Here is a 22111-nt window from a genome sequence, read left to right on the forward strand (position 1 = left end):
TTACGCAGCCTCCTTATGATTAAGGACCTTTTTGTCAACCTTTCAAGGCTTCTCCTGGGTCACAAGAGGTTTCTCCCTGTCTGTGTGTTTCCAAGGAGGAGCTCCCAGGCCAGCAACCATGGAGCCTTCCCCAGAGGTGACAACCTTTGGGTACCTGCAAGCAGCAAAAGCAACATTTGTTTCTTCTAGCTGAATAAGCCACTTCACAGGTTGGTCAGATATGAAATGAGCTCTTTATTGAATACAAGGTTTGAATCTCGACAAAGGATTTATAAATCACTGCAAGAATTAAGGGAGTCAACAATGTACTAAAGTCAATTAATAACACTTATTCTCACTGGATTTAAAATACCAGCAGGGACTCCAGGATAGCACAAAATGAAACAGCTCCAACTACTCATCGCAAAACCACTTCCAGAAGAGAAATCATGTTTGCCCAGAGGGCAGAATAAAGAATCACAATATAGAGAGAAGTTTTCTGACCACTTTTCTTCATAAAATTATGACATTTATGTTTTCAGACTGAGAGTTGGAATTAAACACAGATCCAGAGAAAACAAATATTTCAGAGAAAGTAGTTAATGCAACAGCAGCTTTTACTGAAAAGGTGGTTTTTGTTTCAATTAGTCTGACATGGAGCTACCTAGAAACTGGAGCACTCCTTGGGCTTGCATGAGCTTCTTCTCAACCTTAGGCTGAAGGTCACTATCACTTCGTATATACTGCATGAATTTCAGGGAAGGAGCTGCTCAAAACAAACCCAGGTGAAGAGAAGCTGCTGCCAGACAGGAAAAGTCAGTGGAATGGTCAAGTGCAGAACGTGAACAATTCCCATGCCACAAATAACCCTCCAAGCCAACCTGGGTCAGCAAGTTTGGGGGGATTCTCAAACCAAACCATGGCAAGGGGTGGGCAAGAGAACAGGTTGGAGATGCCCAATTGCTCCCCAGCCTTCCTACCACCACAGGAAAACTGCAACACACAAAGACAGCACAAGAGCATCAGGAATACAATGGAGCAAAGGGATATATACATTAAATAACCCAGTGAATAATCTCTTAAAATTCCAGATATACACAAATATATAGAAAAACCACTTTCCATGGGTAATCTTGGAACAAATCCAGAGAAAACGTCCATTAAATAAAAAAAACTATGTTCCTCACTTTTTTCTAGCAACATGACACATGCAGGAAAAGGAATTAATCACAACCAAAGCAAAAGGCAGCACGTCCGTATTAGCCTGTATGCAAAGGAAGCAGGGAAACGTGGTCTGTGACAATGCACTGTAGAAAATATTGTAACCTTGGATACAGATTTCAAGGACACTGGGCTTGGGCTGGCAATGTAATCTCTGAGATGCTGCTGAATGCAAGAGTGAGTCATTTTAATGACTGGGATATGTGAGTGAGATGATCCTCGTTGTGCAATCCCTTTATCGAGGGTATCTATGTGCAAAACACTGGGTGATTTCCCCTGATGTGAAGGTGTTGGGTTCAGAACACCTTCTGCTGGCCACCAAGGCCTGCTGCTTTCCCTGCTGGAAGGAGCAAGCAAGAAGCAGTCAGACTTCAGTGAGCTCTGCTGCAATTATCACTGTAAATGTTGATCCCTTGTTTTTATAGGCCAAAAGCCACACTGGCTGCACTGCAGAGAGGGAACTCACTTGCTTAGCAAGACAAACATCACTGAAAAATGCTTTTACAACAACCTGGTACTGCATTTGAAATGCTGGTTGCTTTAAGTTTCACACTGTGGCCTCTTACTTGTGGCATTCTCTTTTAACTAGGGAAAAAAAAAACATAAATCCTCTCTAGCAAAGTGTTCAGGGGCTGTGGTGGAAACCCAGGCTAACAATAAACTGCCTTTTCCCAATATAGCATTTCAGGAGCAACAGCCCTTGTGTCAGCCAGCTACTCCAAACCACTTGAGAAGTCCCCTCGATAGCAGCCACGTGAGGCCATTGCTTCAAGTCAGACAATGCTCAAGTGCTTCTGGATTTCAGGATGCAAAAACAAGCACTGGCTCCCTGTGCCCTGCAGACCCCAGACACCCCTGGGAATACCTGCATGGGGGAAGGATAAAACAGCCCCTAATTACCATGGAAAACAATGTCTGTGGTCAAACAGCACGGTGCTGACTGCTGTAATTATTTCACACCTAATAAAAGAATTAGAGAGCAAGCAATGAGTGAACTGCCCTTCTTTTTGATAATTACTGGGCAAGGGAAGGCAGGCAGTCACTGTCACACTATTGAAAATCTGCCACTTGATTAGCTTGAGCTTGTGACTGGAGGCACAAGTTGCTTATTTTATGAAGGAGCTAATTGCAGGCAGCAGGAAGGTTTATATTAATTTGTCTAAATCAGGGGCCAGACACCTAGCACTCCTGCTAGCCAAGAGTGTTTCATTTGGTATCATTAATAGTTTAGTATAACTAAGCTTTTTTTTTTTTTCTTTTTTTCAATATGAATCATCATTTTTCCTCACTGTAATTTCAGTTTCAGCAAATAACCACTCATCAGTGTCAGCTACTTGTAATGGAGGCAAAAGAAACTTGGAAAAGCTGTTGATATCTTTGGAGAGAAAGGAGATCTAGAGATACTTAAGCCAGAGTTAAGAAGCAAGTTGTACCTGATAGGTAGACACCCCACTTCATTCACTGCAGACTAAGACTGTATAGGGGCAAGGCTCTTACAATAGTGCCATGAAGGTTTAAAATCCTGTAACCAGCACTAAAGCTGATTGCACTGCCATCTGGATGTTGCATCTGAAGAGAGAATCAGGTACTTTAGATATAGCTGTAACATTTTGGGACAGTCTATTACACTAACCTCCTTCGATCCAGGTAGCTGTACCTGTCAGAACCAACCAAACAGGGGGTGTGCAACACCCTGCTCCAAAAAATAACCTGCTTTCCTTGTTAAATCACCCCTGCCTGCAGCAGGAGCTCAGGGCCACCTTGTGCTGCCAGCTCTGAGTCAGAAACACGCTACTCCAGAGAGCACCAGACTGCACAAGTCACACACCATCGCATCAGAAAAGGGTATTAAGGTACCAAAAATTAACACACCTATGGAGGAGCAGACATGCTTCATCACTGGAGTTCAGTTCTCAACAGTCACACAACTCCCAAAGGGTCAGGTGAAACACCACAAACCTGCAGCTCAGGAACAGTCCAGTTTGTCTGTATTTACAACCGAGTAGCAGAGACTACAAGTTTTAAAACCCAGCTGCCTATACTAAAGAACCCAGATGCAATAGGGAAAATTTCAACAATTTTCCAAGTCCTTATCCCCCAGTACTACCCAGTTATACACAAGATACAGTATAAATTACAATACAGAACAGTAGAAGCATAAATATACAACAGCTTTTTGCAGTCTCATTACTCTAAGGCAATAATTCATTTTGCCTTGAAAGTTACTGTGACTTGTGCACTGTAATAGTGTAGCAGCAAATATTTAAAGAAAAAAACATCCTGGTCCACATAGCAAAAACATTAAAGAAATGATATGCTTGCAAATACGTACTTCAAGTATTTCAGTGGTCACTTCTATGCAAACCAACTCAGTTTCAGTTTTTCTTGGAAGCTTGGTACTGGCCTCTCCCAGAGATTCATGCTCGTGGTTAGCAGAGTGGTTTGTTACAAAGACCGACTCACTTTCATCTTGAGAAAGACTGAAATGCTGCATTTTTTGCCACAGGACATTTTTTCTGGTTAGTTCTGAAGCCCCAGCCATGTCAAGTGAAATTCTTCACGAGTGATTTGCATGTGGCAGTGGCTTTAACCCGTTATGATACAAAATCAAAACAAACCATTTCAAACACTAACCACACCTCAAGCCTTTCCACTTACCCCACCACACCATTACCCCAAGTGTCCTGTTATTATCAGACCCCATCCTCCACTTTCAGTGCTGCTGCTTTTAGAGCAGATCTGGCAAAATGAGACCTGGAGGCTTTGGCTCCACACAGTTGATCCAGAAATTTGCACAGCTCGCATGGTACTGGTGCCCTCCATATGCCAGCTTGAAGTTGTCTGTTTCTGAATTAAAGGCCTAAAATAACAAGAATTGAAACAAGTGTGAGAGTCTCATCTGCTCCAGGATCAGAAAGCTAGAGTGGAAAATGGATACTGCAGAGGTACTACTCCAGAATGGCCAGACCCTCTCACTCTGAACACACCACCTGACCAACAAGATTGTATTTTAGACTGCAAAGTCTTTGCAGGTGGACAAAGCCCCCCAGTCATCACCCCTGATGTCTGCTTTGCCTGTCACCCCCTGGTTCAGAGGAGCCATCTGAAGAGCTTGCTGCTCAATCTGAACCTGGCAACTAACTCACCTTGCTTCACACATCTTCTACTCCTGCTACATAGCCATGCCAGATAAAAGCTTGTTTGCCAGCCAGAGAGAGCTACTGCGTTTAATTCACTGGCTCAAATTTTGCTATGATTTAGGCAGGTGCAATTATTTGTATTAGTGTTATTCCAGGCTGAATTTGATCCACTTTCTTCTGTTAACTGAATCTGCTTTACAACAGCAGCTTCTGAACAGAGCGTGTGAAGCCATGAACAAGCTTCAAACATCTTGGTGTTTGTTGCTAGGAGATACTTTCCAATGCCTCACAGCTATCTATTAAAAAAAATATTCTAACTCTGTTCCCTACATCCTGGATTTCCTGCAGAGATTTCTAAAAATGCCATTGCCTACCACATATAGCCAAAAGTCAATATTTGTAGCAAAAAAAAACCCTACAGTTCCCCCTCTTCTGTACAGACACACAGGAAGATACAGATTCAGAAACCCACTGCAGTGAATTTTCCCAACACAACAGAAGTAGCACAAAACCAGAAGCTTTTCACAAGATACAAACATGCAGACAAGACAAAAGGGAGGCTCTGGAGCATGTTAGTTGATCGGATCAAGTGTTACAATCACAAAAAATGACTAGAAGAAAAGGATTCATGATTGGTACAATTGAGAATGAGAGCTGAAAGCCAGCTAGCAGTTCAGCCTTCCACACTCAACTAAATGGTTCTATAAAGAATATGTTTTTTACAGATTCATACTTTTCTAGGAAGCTCTTCCACGGGTTTCTCTTCTTTCTGAAATAATGTTGAAACCAAAAAGTCAGCAAAACTGCCGAGAGGTGTTAATTGGTTGGCACTACCCTGTGCATGGCCTGGGATTCCCTCCCAGCTCTGCTAATTGCAATACTCCCCTCCTGGTGATCCTCAGAGCTGAACTTTGTGAAGAAAACTCGTTAAAAGATTTTTATTAAATAAATAAATAAAAAGATATATCTTTTAAAGTCTTACTATCCCCGTTTTTTCCCCCATTATGAACCATTTAACTCATCCCTTTATCCACATCTGCCACAACCCACAGCCCAAGGAATGTAGGACACAGACTGAGTCCCACCTACAGGTCAGATTTTGCCTTTGCCACTTCCAGTTACAAACTATAGTCATGAAATCTTTTTAAATACAGCCAAGGCCTAAATAAAAGTCCAGACTGTAACTGAAATAATGAGTTTAACAGCAGAAGCCATTCTACTTACTTTACTTCTTGAATCCACATTGAGGAGGCACACTCCACAGGCAAGATCTTGGGCATTTTTAATCCCTGGACGCAGCATACAAGAGGAGAAATCCAGTGAGTTTTCATCTGGCTAAAGAAATGAGAAAAGAAAACTTAAGCATTCTCAGTGACTGAAAAAGTTTCAGACATCATGATAAAAACTATTGATCTGGTTGCTGCCAGGAGCCACAGCCTCCCACCAGCAAGGTGGCACAGATGAGATATTGCATTTTCTCATAGACTGATGTGTGATTTAATCAAAGCCATTAGTAGGTATTTGCAATCCTGCTATGCAATCTCCACCAGCATTAATTTATAACACTCAAGCTCTTGAAGAAAAAAAAAAAAAAAAAAGGGTTAGACTACAAAGGAAAGGATTCTTAAGTTCCACCTTCCCACATCAAAAGGGGAAGAAACTTCTGAGGAAAGAGCCCAGGCGGCGGCTGCTCCGTTTCAACTGCAGAATATTAAGAACTGGCTGAAGATAAACACTGGAATGCAACAACTATTTGTGCAGCTGCAAGGGAAGGAGCCATCGCCAGTGCAGCTTTCCCTCACTTGTATTTGAAGTGGTGTCTGTAGCAGTGTTTATTGTCCTGAATTCCCTATTATTCCCTGAAAAGGCAGTTGTTATCCTTTGCTGAAGGTTTTTCTGAAGCTGGAGCACTACAAAATGGGATATTGAGGTTAACCAAATCATGGAAGAATTAAGGTCACCAGCCATACACAAGAGAGAGGCAAAGGCTGGGAGAGAATAAGCCTGCAAATATGTAATAAATTCATATAGTCACTTTTCCAGTACACAATCTTACATCTCAGCCACAAGGTAAATGCTAATTGACAACTTTGCATAAGGCTGGTATAAAACTGTGGAAGTTTTGCTTGAAGATATCAGTGCAAATGAAAACAACGACTAGAAATGCAAGAAGCTTAAAAACCAAAAAGAATGGGGTGATCCTTGAACATGTGTAATCTTAATCCACACTCTAGGTATGCTGATCACGTTCCCCTGCTGAATGGCTGGAGAATAATTGGAATCAGGGAAAAAAAAAAACAACCACCCTTTAATCTTTAAGTAGATCAATCAAATTAATAAAGGCACTCTAATATTTGTTTACCAAATGTGTGAGTGAAGCAAATGAGAAGGTCAGCCTGTAATTTGCAGTGAAAAACCACAAGGCTGTGCATAAAATCACTTTGTAACAAAATCCTTTAAAAAGATAAAATTAACCTTTCCAAGCACATGCCTCTGAGCTAGAATACTGCTCTCTGCCTAATTGGCACTTCTGCATCACTTGAGATCAGTGCCTGCAACACCCGGGGAAGAAGGTACAGGTTCCACACCTGCCAGTGGCCCAGGTGGAGAAAAGAAGCAGAAAGGCATGATTTTGAGAGCTACAGGAGTCCCTGTCTCTTAGATAACTTCACAGGCACTGTGTGTTTATGTGAAGTCATTACTTGCAGCTCCCACTATGTTTAAAATTCATCTGGACCGGTGCAGCTTGGAGGACATGTGGCCAAGCTTTTGGACTTTAAGGTAATCCCTGTAATCTTCCAAGGAAAAGAACCTTAAGAACTAAATTTTAATCCACTTGCCTATATCAGGAGAGGATCCTGATAAGTTTTTAGGTTGTTACTATCAGCAATGGCAGAGTTCAAACAGGTGAATACCAGTCTATCAGCTTCATCTGCCAAGCAGTAAAATACTGAAGGTATAGATTTCATATTGTGACAGACTTTGTGCAACACAGGACAGCACCAAAAATTCCTGCTTGCCATGACTGTTTGTATTGGAGAGGCTTAAAATGTGTATAAGGGCTGTAAAAAGGGACTGATCTTTTATAATACCTGTTTTGCAGGGAATGCTTGATGTAATACAGTGACACTAAGAGTTAAAGACTGCTGAGGTACATACTGAGTTAAAGGGATCCATTATGCAAGATGATACCAAGTACCTACAGGTGGATGGTTCCCTAAAAATATGGGGTTTACCATGGTTGAAGAAAGCCACTTTGCACATTGCATTTCCTGCAACACACACACAACAAAGTGCAAGGTATTTAATGGCAAGGCGATTTTTTTTTTCCTGCTAATTGTGTGCCTTCTGTACCCAGCCCCAGTGTGCCTTCTTTCTCCTAGCTCCCCTGCAAACCCTTTCCATGGGGTGCTCATTTCTCCTTCTGTTGCTACATTGTGTTCTCCTGAACTGTGAGCATTAAAAGTAATTGCAGGGATACTGGGAAGACAAGATGTGTCCACATTATTCTGGCTTCATAAAAACCCCTTGTTTAAATTTTACTAAGTTTCCCTTATTGGAGAGGTCTGCAGACACACAGGATATCATCCCAACCACAAAGACAGTAAGGTAACATCATGTTTGCACATAAATAACTGGGAGCTGTTTTCTTACAGCGAGATTTAAACTGGAGATCATTAATAAGTGCATTTTCACTTTGCAAAAGAAAAATACAAACTGTAAAAAGTCAGGACACCCACGAAGTCACTTAACATCTAATTATGTCTTTTTTTCAGTACAGACATAGCTTATTTTTGTTCTTACTGTTAAAGCAGCAAGTGACATGAAGCTTATTAGGTTGTTCCACACTTTATCAATGTCCTTCAGCAGCTGCTGGAGTTTCTCGCTACAAACAGCGGTTGCTTTGATACCCAGTTCAACCCTCTTTGTTACTCTGTAGACTTCAACAACCCCTGTTGACACAAAACACAGTGGAGGATTGCAGAGAATTCACAGCAAGCACGGGTTCCTGAAATTTTGACTCAGAAATAGCAGACAATAGGCATGGCACACAAAAGGTGGTCATGGATGGGTATTTCAAAGTACTAGTTACATTTATCTAGCAGAAGAGTTGGTTGTTATTTCTGTGCAGGCAAAGATTAAGCTAAAAAAAAATTACTATTTTGGAGAGTAATTATCTGTTTTTCTGAGGAGAACTTTCAGTGCAAGAGACATAGTAAAATAAACCATACCCAGTAAGTATTCCATGCCTTGAGCAGACTGGATAACTTCAGTGCAAACGGATGAACTGCTTATTCCATTTAAGGTATCATTTGCTTTCTTTATGACCTGGTGGAAATGAATTTCATAAAATGGTGGTGTTATCTACCTTAGAATAATTATGATGAACAATATTGTTCCCAACAGTAACTGTTACACGAACCAGGACGCAAATTAAATAACAAATAATTGCAATAATCCATCACATGTTTTTACACATTCATACTGTAACTATAAGTAGATCACGGGGAAAGGAGGAACATCTAAAACCTTAACATATGCCCCTTAATATTTGCATTACCCAAATCATAGTTTTAAGAGGATGCATCCATTGCTATCTAGTTTGATAACAGCAGGCAGAGTTTTGGCTAATACTCAAATGCAAAGAAGAAATCTTAAGGAAAACTAAACTGGCTGTGAAACATCTGACACCCATTACCAGGAAAGGAATGTCCTCTCCGCAGAGCACATTAAACAAGGCCATTCCTCAAAAACTGCAGAAGAGCCAGCTGCTATCAATGCCCTGAACAACATGCCTTAGTGGGCACCCAGAACACAGGAACTTCACATTAACACTTGAGAATTTAGGCAAAAGCCAAACTAATAATAAATGACAGGGAGATTTCTAGAGGATCTTTGGCTGAGGTAGCTGCTTCGTGACAGATTTTGGTTTAAAAATTGTGATCCATTTGGGCTGATTCATACCCTTCCTCTGCCTATATGTTCTGAAACACTGAATGAGGTGGTACCTACAGGAAGGAGGAAAAGGTTTTGAAGAAGACTGAGCACTTACTTGCAGGGCACTCTCCAAGCATCTCTGCCATTCATATGCATACCTCTCACTTTCCTGTTTGAAAGAAAAGGACAGTCTGCACCTTGTTCCTGCACACAGTGCCCTGTCTCCTCCCCCAAGAGACAAAGTGGACAGGTCTTTTCAGAGACCATTTGCAGTTAGTTAGGTAAACATTTAACATACTTATTCCTAATTTTCCCCCTCATTCTTTAAATATTCTGAACTGATTTGATTTCGAGGGCCTAGAACTAGTTTCAAACAGACGAACATACATGAGTGGGAAAAAGTTTGCATTGCACATGCCTGCTCATGACACATTTGTTACAAGTCTGTTTTCAAGACATTTGGATTAGCAGAATTTAATCTGAGTCCTTAACCATCTATTCTCAAGATGAGCAAGAGAAATAGCTACCACCCAGCCAAAAAAGTTCAGCTGTTTGCCCAAGTCAATGGTCTCGGTGCCAAAACTAGGATTAGATTTAAGTCAGAACTGATTTCATAGAATCATTGAATGGTTTGGGTTGGAAGGGACCTTAAAGATCATCTAGATCCAACCCCCCTGCATGGGCAGGGACACTTCCCACCAGCCCAGGTTGCTCAGAGCCCCATCCAACCTTGGACACTTCCAGGGAGGAAGCAGCTACAAGTTCAGTTACAAGCTTCGACTACAAGGTCAGATCATTCTGACTTTCAGGCAACAGCACTTTTTTTTCCACTTCACAAGACTTTAAAGGCAGGAAAGAAGAAACCTCCTTTAGGAGCAGTTTCCAACCTTACCCAGATGCTATCTTAGAATTGCACCCTAAATTCAAATAGCTACAGTCCCAAACTGGATACAGAACACCCTTGATATCCTACTGATGAAAGTCATTGCCAGTTTACTTGTATTCCAGATAATTCCTTACCTCAACTTCCCCAGTCAAGTCTTTGTACTTGTCTCTGATGACAGGCAAGGCAGGCTTCTCACTTAGAGTATTTGAACGATCTCTAAATGGCTGTTCCAAAACTGGCAAAGGTGAAGAGCGGCTTATTTCTCGGTCACCCAGGCTTAAGCTCCTTTTATGAGACCCTACAAAGTGAGAATATAAACAAGTTAAGTCTTTTACTCATAAAGGCACAGACTATTTAAAATTAATAAAGCAGTAGCAAGGCATGTCTTACTACTCCAGAAGAACAAAGCCTACCATTTACTTGGTGGCTGCTGCAAATTTCCCCAGTTCCTCAATTCTTACAACTTTTTGGCACTAAATTATTCTTCCTCTAAAAAGAAACCTGCTCCAAACACTTCAGAAATCAAGATTAGACTAGAAAAAAAACAGCCTTTGATAAGGCACGTGCATCATGGTTTTCCTCCACCCTGAGCAGCCTTACCTTGAACAGACAGGTCAAAAGTAGCCAGCTCACTCTTGATCATTTCTTCACTAGATTTCACCTTGCCTTGGGAAGTGGCCACCAAGAAGTCAAACTTGCTGATTTTTGGCTTTTCACTTTGGAATTCTCCAAAGTCATCTGTGGACTCCCTTCGCAGTTCAGAGGAGATACCACCAGCAAGGAAATCTGCCTCTGGGTTTGTGTCCGCTGCTGCTGCTGCTGCATCCTGGGCTTCTGATGAAGGTCTTGCAAAATCACCAAAGTCTCCAATGTCATCGTCACTTGGACCACTGGATGTTGGTCCAGAGTCTTTAAAGTTTGCAAAGGCTGCAAAGGAAACATCCTGTAAAGCATCCTCACTAGAAAAGGTTGTCACTTTGGAAACTGTTGTCATGGTAATGTTTTCTGAACTGCCAAACAAGGTCTCCTTCTTCTGAAGAACAGAGGTAGCTGCAGAAGATCCACTTCCTGAAGACTGGACAAAGGAGGAAAGCTTCTTGCCCTGGTGAATGTCTTCTTTGTCAGACCAGTCATAGCTTGCCAGGCTGCTGACTGCAGACCCACTGTTACAGCTTCCAAATGGGGCACATTTTAAGTCATCTATATCTGAGAAAAACAAACCCCTACAATTAGAAGCTGAAGTTCAAACGTTAATCTCTCTACACTGTATAAAAACAAGAGTCTTAAAGAGCTGCATGAACAAACACAGTGAACTTTTGTTTCAATGAAGCTTAAACTAGAGTTTGCACAAAAACAACCTGAAAAACACCCAATGTTTCATAGAAAAATACCTCCACTTAATAAATGTAAGCCTTGACCTTTGAATATTGCCTTATATTTTAAGTTCAAAATCACCATCCCTCTCTGGGTAGTGAAGAAACACTAAAAAAACCCCATAAATGTTCCTAGGCAGTACAGACTGCACAGCTCACCAGTTCAGTTTTCTGATGCTGGCTGCAGCATCTACAATCCAAATGTAAACATGAGCAACTCACACGTCTTATCGCATTATTTCATCTTATCAAAACCAACCACACAGAAGACTGGGCTAACTTTTTCATTCCCTCCGATAAAGTATTAATAAATTTTAATTTTATATTCATGCTTCGATACAAAGAATGTATACAAACATGCTGCAATATTTTTGTTAAGAACAGAAATCTGGTGAAGCTTATCACAGTTACCGCAGCGCCGCACGGCCGACTCTTCAAACTCAAAGGTTCCAGGAATGCCACAGATACTGGAAATAGCATGTTTTAGCTTTTACAAACTATTTATTCTGTTAAGCGTAGAGAAAATCAAATTATTTTGCAGAAAGCTCCCAAACCTTTCTACTCACCTGGCAATTATATGGGCCAATAGGTTCTTCTCACTGCCATGAGCAGGTATGAGATAAAGCCCGGCTGCTTACATTAGAGCCTGCACAGTGAGCAGGGGCTGCTGGGCTTGGTCTGCTACTCATTCAGCTGATCTTTCACGTTTAGACTAAGATCGATCCAGAGAGAAGGCACAGAGAGCCAGGGGCTGGGTAGTTTTCATTAAAGCATTAAATAAAATTAAAAAAAGCCCTACTCTACTACACTTCGCATTTGTTTTCCAGCGTTAACAGTTGTCAGCTTGAATTAGACATTCAGCTGCTGCTTGGTGCCTAGGGTCAAACAGTCTTGAGGTAAAGCCAAGCCAGAGCAAAAAATATATACTTTTAGCAGCATTTCAGCTGAGACTCTTCTGATAAACATCGTGGTCTTAACCAGCTGGCATGCAGTAGCAGCAACTTGGTTTAATACAGCCAGGGTGGGAACAAGCTGACTTTCCAGCTGCCCTCTCTATTCAATCTGGCCACTCCGGCCTGAGGATTAAGCCATTTTAACAAAACATTTCTGCCTTCATTTATTCGTTTTACTGGAAGGGGAAAGCTAGGCTTTAGGCTGCTTTCCAGGCATGACCCACATACATAGCTAATTAAAAAGTCTGACAAATATGCAATATAATGATAGAGCTTAATGGCTCTGACAATAAAAGGCCCTTTGCACCAGGTCAGCCAGGCACGGTGTGTTTGTCTATCAGACCTTCCTAAGGGACAGTCTTCCTGCAGCTGCTGCATTTGCACATGACAGCACCTCAATCACAAACCCTCACACCTTGCACATATACAGCAGGATTTCAAAGTGCCACTGGAATATTAAATTTGTAGAGCAAGCAGTTTACAAAGGGTAAACAGACGAGAGATGAAATCACCTGCTTATGGCAAAACTGCACAGAAAGAAGGCTCTGAGGTGAAAAGGAGCTGACTTGCAAGGGATCAGTAATTTATCACAAGAAGCCACACCTTGTGCTCTCAAATATACAGTTTTGTTTAAAGAAGGTAAATGAAAGCTTTGCTAGCATTAAAGAGAGTGCCAGAATAACCTCCAAAGTGTTAGCCAACTGTAATTAATCCTGGAAGCCTGAAAACACCCCAGTGAACTAAGCAACCTTTTTGTTTTTTTCCAACTTGTGTTGACTCCAAACCCCAGCAAAGGTTTAAGAATGGCTCTTGTTTCAGTGTTCACCAGGAAATGAAAAGAAAGACTGATGATCCTACTGTGAAGATCAGCACATTCACATTCTACTGTGAGTGATTTCTTTGATAACTGCTAAGAGTTGGAGCTTGAAAACACATCCTAAAGGACCAGGTCAGTGTACTCCTGGGCTGGAGCTCAGCAGCAAGGGGAATTGGGAACTCCTTGTGCCTTCCCTGAAATCAATAGGTCATGGCAGGGAAGGCAGAACAATGTTGTAATTATTCACAAGCTAAGATTCAAGACTCTCTAAATGAATTCATGCAGACATGAAACCCATCTGCAAAAGTGTAAGAGCAGAGATGAAATGCAAGAGTTCAATTCCCTACATTTTATTTATTTGGATAGCTACAAAAGGATTACTCTGATGAATAAACTTTCCAAAGAGTGTTCTATTACAGGAAAAATACTGTGTTCAGAGACAAAGTGTTTACAGCTAAAGCAGTCCTAAAACAATTTATTGAACAGCATGTGTAACTCTCCAGCAGCCAAGGTAAAGTAGCTTTTCTAAGAATTTTTATTCTACTGCAAAAAGCCCAGCACACTGCTGTGCCATGAGCTGCATTTCATCCAATCATTTGCCACAAGTTAGAGGTTTTTGCATAGAGGAAGTAAAATCATCACCCTTGTCAGAGCTACAGCAAAACTAAAGGCTTATCTGAGCTCTTAGGGTATTCACTGCATAATGAAGCAAGGAGCATTTTCCCCCCTGACAGGGAGCAGAGCAACTTACCACCAGACTAATAAGCAAAGAAACAGTTTACATGTGGAAAGCACTTCTTGGTTCACCCTAGAGAACTCTTTGTGATGTGGGTATCTTTATTATTGGCAAAGAGATCGTTTTATTAAGCAGTGCTAAGAACTGCTCCTCCAACAGCCTTTTCCTTAAAGATCACAGCTAGGTTTAATGAATACAAAAAGCTCCAGTTACAACACTGCAGTTGTTCCCCCTGATATAACAAAAGCTTCATTTTGCTGTTACGGCAATTTAAAATTTAAAAATATGCATGTGTATCAGGAAAAAGTGTGTGGGGGGGGGGGAATAATTTGCTTCTAACTAAGCAAAAACAGATGCTACAGAGCTACCTCCATTTCCTCCTGGAGAACACCTAACAGTGAGAACAGAAGCTGAACTGATGAGAAGCACCAAATTTTATCAAAAAATGGGCAAAGACTAAATAAATTCAAAATCCTATGAAAATGCTTTGTTCTGAAGATACACAATCTCTTTTTGTAAGGTTAAAGGTGATTTCTTGGTTGGCATTTTTGAATAGCATAAAGATAATTCCTTGTTGAAGCAGGAGAAATCTTACACAGATCACCGGTCAGGGATCCTGTAATCCTACCACAAGAGAGACATCCACAGATTTTGGGGAAACACAATCATAAAACGGTATTCCAGACTGATCTCAATAGCAATTCTGTGGTGTCTTTCAGAAATTACAAGAGATGTGAGTTTAGTTTTGTTATAAAAATCAAAAAGCTCCTGTTACCAGCAGAGTTAAAGCCACACATCATCAGCACAGTCAGCTCGGCACTGGTGAGGCCACAGAACACACCTCAGATTAAATACATGAGATACAGATTCTCAAATCACATATAGATGGGGCAGGGTGGGACGTGTGTGTGTGTGTGTGTCTGTAAAAATAAAAGTCGGATCCATTAAAAAAAAAAAACCATGTAACCACATTTATTTTTCCTTAAAAATATTTTCTAGAGGACCAAGAATGGAAAAAGTGATCTTCACAGTATCATGCTGGAGTGCAGCAAGTTTCCAAAAGCTTTGGAAACCAAACCCAATTTGCATTTTCTTCTAAAGCAAAATATTTGAAATATTCACCATTTACAGGCTATCCATTTTGAACTACCAAAACCATAGTCTGACCAGCCTGATGATCACCTGGGGACAGCTACAGGTCCACAAGCCAGACAAGACAAAGGGCAGAGTAAGAGTGTCAAGGGATATACAGGAGAATCCAGACAGAGAATGAAATACAGCTGTAATGCTGTTTCCCAGTGTTATCTCATCTACAGAAAGACTCAGCAGCCTTCATTTGAGCCAACTATAACAACTTATTTCAGCTACCAAGGATTAAGCTATGGCTGGAGGCAGTTTACAAGCTGGAGCCTTCAATGTCAACAGTTTTATCATTTAAGGAAAACCCTTGACAGCAACCATGATAGCCTAAAGAAACCTGAAGAAGACAATTCAGAAGATTGCAATATATTTATGAATTTTAACCAAAATAGGAGACTTTCAAGTTTTTACATTTCAGTTTCTACTTAATTCTGATTAATGAATACAACTCTTTTCTCATTTTTCAGTTGTTAAGAGTGATGCAGGTGCTAGCTAGTCCTGTTCCTAGTGGAACAGCACCAAACCCAGAACTGTAACCCTAGGAACATCACCAGCAGGCTGAGCAAGAAGCCCAGAGACTGGACAAGGACAGGCACCAACTCCTCACTGCTTCCAGGGGGCTTCCCTAGCAGAGGTGCAGATGGACCTGGGAGAACACAAAGGCTAGTAGGTCCTGCTGCTCCCAGGGTCATGCCTGTCAGCAAGCAGAACAATTCAAAGCCCATTTCTCAGCTGAAGCAGCCTGGAACAGCATTAATGAGAAGGGAGTTACTCCAATTTACTTTGGCCGAAGAATGACAGTGCCTAGCACTGCTAAGGTGGAACCATCAAGAATGCTGACTGTAAGATACATTAAAATGAAGGACAAACGAAAGCTTGAAAAGCTTGTGGAATTAATGACTTTGCTAATTATCTTTTAGTTCTGATGATAAACACTGTTTCATGGCAGAATAAAGATCTCCTGAGCTTGCACTGGGAGCAGAGGGACAGCTCAGCTCTATCCTGGGGAAGCCCAGGGCACCTGTGTCCCTGCAGCCCTTGGCTCAGCTTGGACAATGCTCAGAACACACAGATGCACCCGCTGCTGTGAGAGCCCTTCACAGGATAGAGAAGTGTTGTCAAGCTCTTCTGTTTGCAGAATCACACCAAAGGAGAGCCAGTGAGTGAATCTGACTGTCAAGTCTGGACAAAAATGTAATTAAGTACAGAGCCATGAACATTACTCCCCCTCCTCCAGGTATGATTAGCCAAACAAACGCTAACAGCACAAGCCCTGCAGAATTAAGTCTCTCAGGTTTATGTTCAAGCCTTCAGTTGGAAAAGCTGTAGGGCTGGGCATAACCTACTGGTTATCCAGAAGGTTTGATTTTTGTTTTTTTCTTTTAAAGTCTCTTAAGACTGGTGTAAAGAAGAAAAAACCCCAAAACATTCCTGGTTTGTTTTTTGCTTTTGTGGCAGCCAACGACAAACCCCAGTCTGCACTGGTGTAATGCTTTAACTTTATTTCATTTTAGGTTTTTACTTTGTCTGCTAATTTGACATTAATCCCAAACTGTTAGTGGCCCAGGATTTGGAGGAATTTGAAGTGACATAATTATGTGACACAGATTCACAGCTGTCACTCGTGTTTGAGAGCTTTAATATTCAGCAAGCAGGCGTTCCCAAACAGAAAAGGGAAGCAGGGCCCTTTACTTTGAGGCACTGATTAGCTCACTGGAGATTAGCTAAATAAATATCAGAATATTGTTTAATGGGTTTCTACTCATAAAGTCCCAGATAGAGACATATTTCCCAGCTGGTTTCCTTCACAAAGGTGTATCAAAACCTTGGGTGGCAGCAGAAAAAAAATCCAGATGAGACAACGGGACAGAGAAAACAGCACTTGTCTTCAGCCTGAACTACCAGCATACCTTCAAAACCAACTCACAGAAACAACCCTGCCATCCACACATCACCTCTAGTCAATCCCTCTCAAACACTGCTCTTTTGAAACAGATTGTTCAGCCTGAGATGTAAAGTTTCAGAAGTGCAGAGGGAGTGAGGTCAAAGCTTTTGCAAGAGGAGCAGCTCATCCCCACCAAGCTCTGCAAGACACAGACACCCACCAGCTTAAGGGGATACTACAACTTTAAACTTTGTATTTTTCAGGAAAGAGAGATAGATTGCTGGTTTGCAATAAATCACACACATCCCCATATTTTCAAAATATGCCAAGATAATATTTATTAACACAGCAGGACTTACAGATCACAAAAGATAGTGATACATAGGAGCTTGTAAGGGCATTATCAGAATAAAGCATGCAGGTCAATACTTGCAGAAGAGAGATATCAAAGCAGATCTGAGAAGGCACATTCACACAGGAAATGTTTAGTCGAAATTAGACATTAGAAAAGCAGCAAAAAATCTGAAGTTGATTAAAATATACAGAGATCTCCAATAATGCCAAAGGAAAAGGTACTTTACAGATTTGTAAGTGCAGCAGATGGATAACCCTTTGAGAATACCCAGGTGAGGGTAGCTCTTGCTGCCACCTTGGGCGGGATGTGGGACAAATCAGATTCATGTAACACAAGTAGGTGATAATTAAAATGCTTTTGTCTTGGAGCAAAACACAAATTTGGTTTAAAAGAAGCAGCCTGGTTGAAAGTAACAGCATGCAGCCAGTGCTCAAAGGGTTATACTAAGTAAATGCAAGAGAAATCAGGCAACATTAGTATAATCTTCCTTCCACACAAAGAATAATAGCAAAGTTTAAAGAGACAGTATCCCCTTTGGAGAGAGCAAAACAGAAAACCTTTCTTCCCTCAGAGATCAAAGTCCTTCGCATGGGAAGCAACTCAATTTCTTCCCAGTTCCCAGCATAAGCAACCTACCTGCCCACACCTGGAAGGTAAGCAATGGGAAAATCTCAACAGCCAAAGGATAAGGACCTCTGTATCAGTATGTCAGAAAAGTCAAATCCTTTCTCACCACCTCTGCCACGCTGCCCTGTCACTGGGGATGTTACAAGGGGCTTCCAAACACACGGTTCCCAATGCCTAGACTCCCCCTTCTCAGCAGTGAGGATGACAAAGGGATACTGTCCTTTTTTGACATTAGATTTACAGGTTGAAGAAAATGAAGAGGGGAAAAAAAAAGAATCTGCTTTTTAACTTATGTAAACTTAAAAAAAAAAAAGGGGGCTTGAACATCAGCAGTTCACAGCTTGAAATGCATCAAACATACACAAAGGAACAGAGATGTATTCGTAACAGATTGTCCAGAGCGACGCTCCGCTACGAGATCCAAAGAGAGTTCAATGGAGTAAAACTCTCCCTGTGGAAAAACGTCTAGCTTGGCACCATAGGAGAATACAGACTTGTTTAAGTTTAATAAAAATAGCTTCTAATTAATACTTCAGAGTTCAAAAGTTTAGCAACAAGCACATGATCAGCTAACCCCTTTAAACAAACCGAGAAACAGTCTTCCCTGCCACAAATGGCAATTATTAATCACTGATTTCTGTGGCAAAAGCTCACATCCTGTAGAAGAGCTACATAAGTCAAACTACCACCAAAAGAGGCTAGAAAAATATTAGGAAAAAGTGCTTTCAAAACCAAAGTAAACATTCAAGAATACACTGTAGGTGCTACGTTTTTGACAGCTCACTCAACTTGGAATTTTACCAAGCAGTAATATGAAAATTAAATGTCTTTGCTAATAAATTATTCCTGATATTTTGTACCCTGTTATAGAGTATCTTCCATGTCGAAGTTGCCAACTTAATTTTCCCCTACTTAAAAATATCATATAATGCAAAATTACAGTACTGTGTATTTTCTCTACCCATACCTGCAAAAATGGAAGTATTTAATATGGAAATAACCAATCCTTACAGTAACAGCTTTTACATTTACAGTTTGTATGCTCCACCCCTGTTCAGAAAAGCCTTTGACTGCATAATACTTGTCACTAGAACACAGTAATGGTTCCTGTATTATTGAAGGCCACAGAACATTTAACTACATCTTATCTTCCTATGTACATATGAAAAGAAAAAGCAGGACACTTGGGAAACCTGTTTGATGATATGTGATCAGATCAGAGAGGGTCGATTCACTGTCTCAGGGGTACTTTCAGAAAGGGAAATTAAAGAAGGTGAACATCTGATAAGGAGAAAGTAAGAGTCCTGTGGTTTCAAATTTAGGTCCAAAAGCTATCAATCATGAGACTAGCATTTACAGGCCCTTTGCACAACTATTCCAACGAGGGGTTTAATTCTAAAAAGTGAATGCAATACTTCTACTTGCAGTCCTGCAAAATACTAGCTACACAGATTAAGCCCCACTGTAAGGGGAATATACTAGTGGTGTTGATTAGACAGCTTTTTCATTAACAGCACAAATTAGTGTTCTGCCTACCCTTTCAGAAGCGCAGAGTGGGTTAAGTTTCCCAGCCAAATGCTTTGTTGAAACCAAGAGATTAAAATGAGACTCTCAGCCATCCATCTTGCTAATATAAATGGAATGACAGTGTTTGCATTAGAAAATTTTCCACTTGAATCCCTTAAGTGACAATAGCTAACAGGTACCAGTGTTACGATGTTGTCAAATCTCAAAAATAAACTGGCATGGGGTTCAAACTTTTCAATCTATTTATAGTCACCTAAGGCAGGAAATAAACACTGCCCTGCTGAGGGGCTGTTGGCTAATGGGTGCACAGATTGAGGAGTCTTTCAACTACCGAAAGACTAGTGCATAATACTGTAATTTAGCACACAGAACAACACTGAAACCTCCATCACCTACATTACCAGAGCAATCTAACCAGTTCCTCACCTGCTGCTGGTGGATGCTGGCCACTAACTGTTGGCAAATCCAAAGAGCTATCAGACATGACATGCTTAAGATCTCCTCCCACATCAGCCAGTTTCATGTCAAACTGAACAGACAACGCGTCTTCAGAATCCTCCTTGCCGACGCTGCTGCCACCAATAGAAGGGAGATCCAGAGACTTCACCGAAGCAGAATCTTCTTTGGCCTGCTTGAAAGCTGCCACTTTATCCACTAGGGACTTCTCGGCGCTGTTGCACGTGGAAGAAAACTTGTTAGAGTGAAAGTCAGCAAAATCGTCATCGCTCTTCACTGAAGAAAGCGGGTTGTCCTTCCCCTCCTCAAAGCCTGCTCCAGAGCCTTCCAGAGAAAGCTGTTTGAAGATATCATATTTGGTGGGTGTAGCCGTGGTGGCAGAACTCTGCCCACTCTTCACCGTGCTGGCAGATGAGCCAGGCTGAGGAACAGGGCTGGTCTCTAGCTTAAGTGCATTGTAGTTGTCATCTGCTTTTTGTTCGGAAAATCCGCTGCTATTGTTGAAAGCCATAAAATCTGCAAAGTCATCTTGTCCACTGGCTGATGCACTATTAGAAAATTCCCCAAAAAGGTTGAACTCTCCAAACTCATCAGCTAAGCTTGAACTTTTGCTGGGTGCTGGTTGGGAAGTGGTAGATGGAAGGGGTGGTGGAGGGAAGGAGCCCGATTTTGATGTATTAAATGCAGGTGGGAAGGAGGGCTGCTTGTTTTCACCAGTGGAGGTAAAGAGATCCAAGTCTGCCAGATTCAAAGAGGTTTTTGCTTGTGTTTGCTGTTTGGACTGAATGGGCACAGAAGGGAAGGATGTAGGGAAAGTTTTGTCTTTTGTAGGTGGCTCTAGTGGTGAGATACTGTCAGCGGTTTTAAAATCTGTGAAACCATCATCGGTTCCTGAAGGCTTGAATTCTGCAAGGTTATCTCCTGAGAATAAAAACAATGAAAACCACCCATAATGAGACACTGCAGTGACAACACACACACCATACTCACGCCATGCAAGCAAGCAAATTATTTCATGCAATGTCAGAAGTTTTTATGCAAACAATTTCAATTAAGACCTCAGGAAGCACATAGAACTGCAAACTCAACGTCTGTGAACCACACAAGTTCCAAGGTCAGCAATTCTACTACTCATTCCAGCAAACACCTAAGTCTTTCAACTAGCCTCAAAGTCATATGCCAGTCCCTTTACATTGAGTAAATATCAAAACACAGTATGACCAGCACTTTCAAAAGGTGATCAGTACTGTCTCACTCTGCTTCCAGGTAAGTTCTTTTTCCCACCTCATCCTTATTTGCCAAGTAATTAATTTCATATCGAATTTCACTTACACCGATATGGTATTTACCTTCTTACAGAAGCAATTCTCCCCCTCCCTTCCTTCAAAATATTGCCCAAATGCAGTTCTTTTTTGGGGTGTCAGCAGAGGGTTGGGACAAAAGCAACCCTGCTGATAATGTTGAGTCATTTAACCCATTCACCAGCATGTAATTTCAAAATACTGATGCATACCTGCAGACAAGTGTCCAATACACAGATTTTGTTCTATTGTAAAAGTACATCATCAAAATGTATTTTTTTAAGCCATCACACAGTGTCATGCCTTAAATTAATTTAACCAAGATTTAAAAGAATACTCTATAATAGTAGTAAAGGACCATGACTGTACCTGACACACTCTTCCATTCTCCCTCCCCTCCAAATCAATTCACTTGGCCCAGCAACAATACAAATATTGGTGAAATTGCTACTTATTGATCAAAACTAAAACATCACAGCAAACTAAACTTACTGATGCATTGCAAACTTTTCCATTAGAAATGCAAGCTGGTGAAAGGGTTAAGAGTGGTCAGACCTGGACAGCAGGCAAATACAGGAATTTTCTATATATTGTAGAACATGAACGGAAAGAGATGAAATGTTATTTCATTTCGTTGTGTGTATTTAATCTGAGGAGGTACTGAGCATGAAAACCTCACAAAGAATTACAGGAGTTTCAGAAACTCAATGTCTGAAAAAGAAATTCCATCTGAAAAATATGGAGGAGGAGGGAACTCAGGTAAGCAGCTTTATCCTA

The 22111-nt window shown here is 41.1% G+C and overlaps 1 protein-coding gene across 5 annotated transcripts in view; it reads right to left on the reverse strand.

The window, feature by feature from the left end:
- Positions 1-214: 214 nt before the first annotated feature.
- SYNRG (synergin gamma) overlaps positions 215-22111 on the reverse strand; it is a 41024-nt gene continuing 19127 nt past the window's right edge. For 3 of the 5 annotated variants that reach the window (XM_051635698.1, XM_051635697.1, XM_051635695.1), the window contains 9 exons: positions 20004-20954; positions 10765-11370; positions 10299-10462; positions 9394-9447; positions 8573-8669; positions 8145-8293; positions 5565-5675; positions 5074-5109; positions 215-4060 (listed from right to left, as the gene is read on the reverse strand). In XM_051635698.1, the coding sequence (XP_051491658.1) occupies positions 3929-4060; positions 5074-5109; positions 5565-5675; positions 8145-8293; positions 8573-8669; positions 9394-9447; positions 10299-10462; positions 10765-11370; positions 20004-20954 (2300 nt within the window). In that variant the 3' untranslated portion in view covers positions 215-3928. The remainder of the gene's footprint in view (positions 4061-5073; positions 5110-5564; positions 5676-8144; positions 8294-8572; positions 8670-9393; positions 9448-10298; positions 10463-10764; positions 11371-20003; positions 20955-22111) is intronic. The other 2 variants (XM_051635699.1, XM_051635696.1) reach the window with 1 other exon arrangement.

The sequence above is a fragment of the Apus apus genome, chromosome 18 (assembly GCF_020740795.1).
Source record: "Apus apus isolate bApuApu2 chromosome 18, bApuApu2.pri.cur, whole genome shotgun sequence".
In the NCBI taxonomy this organism is placed as follows: Eukaryota; Metazoa; Chordata; class Aves; order Apodiformes; family Apodidae; genus Apus; species Apus apus.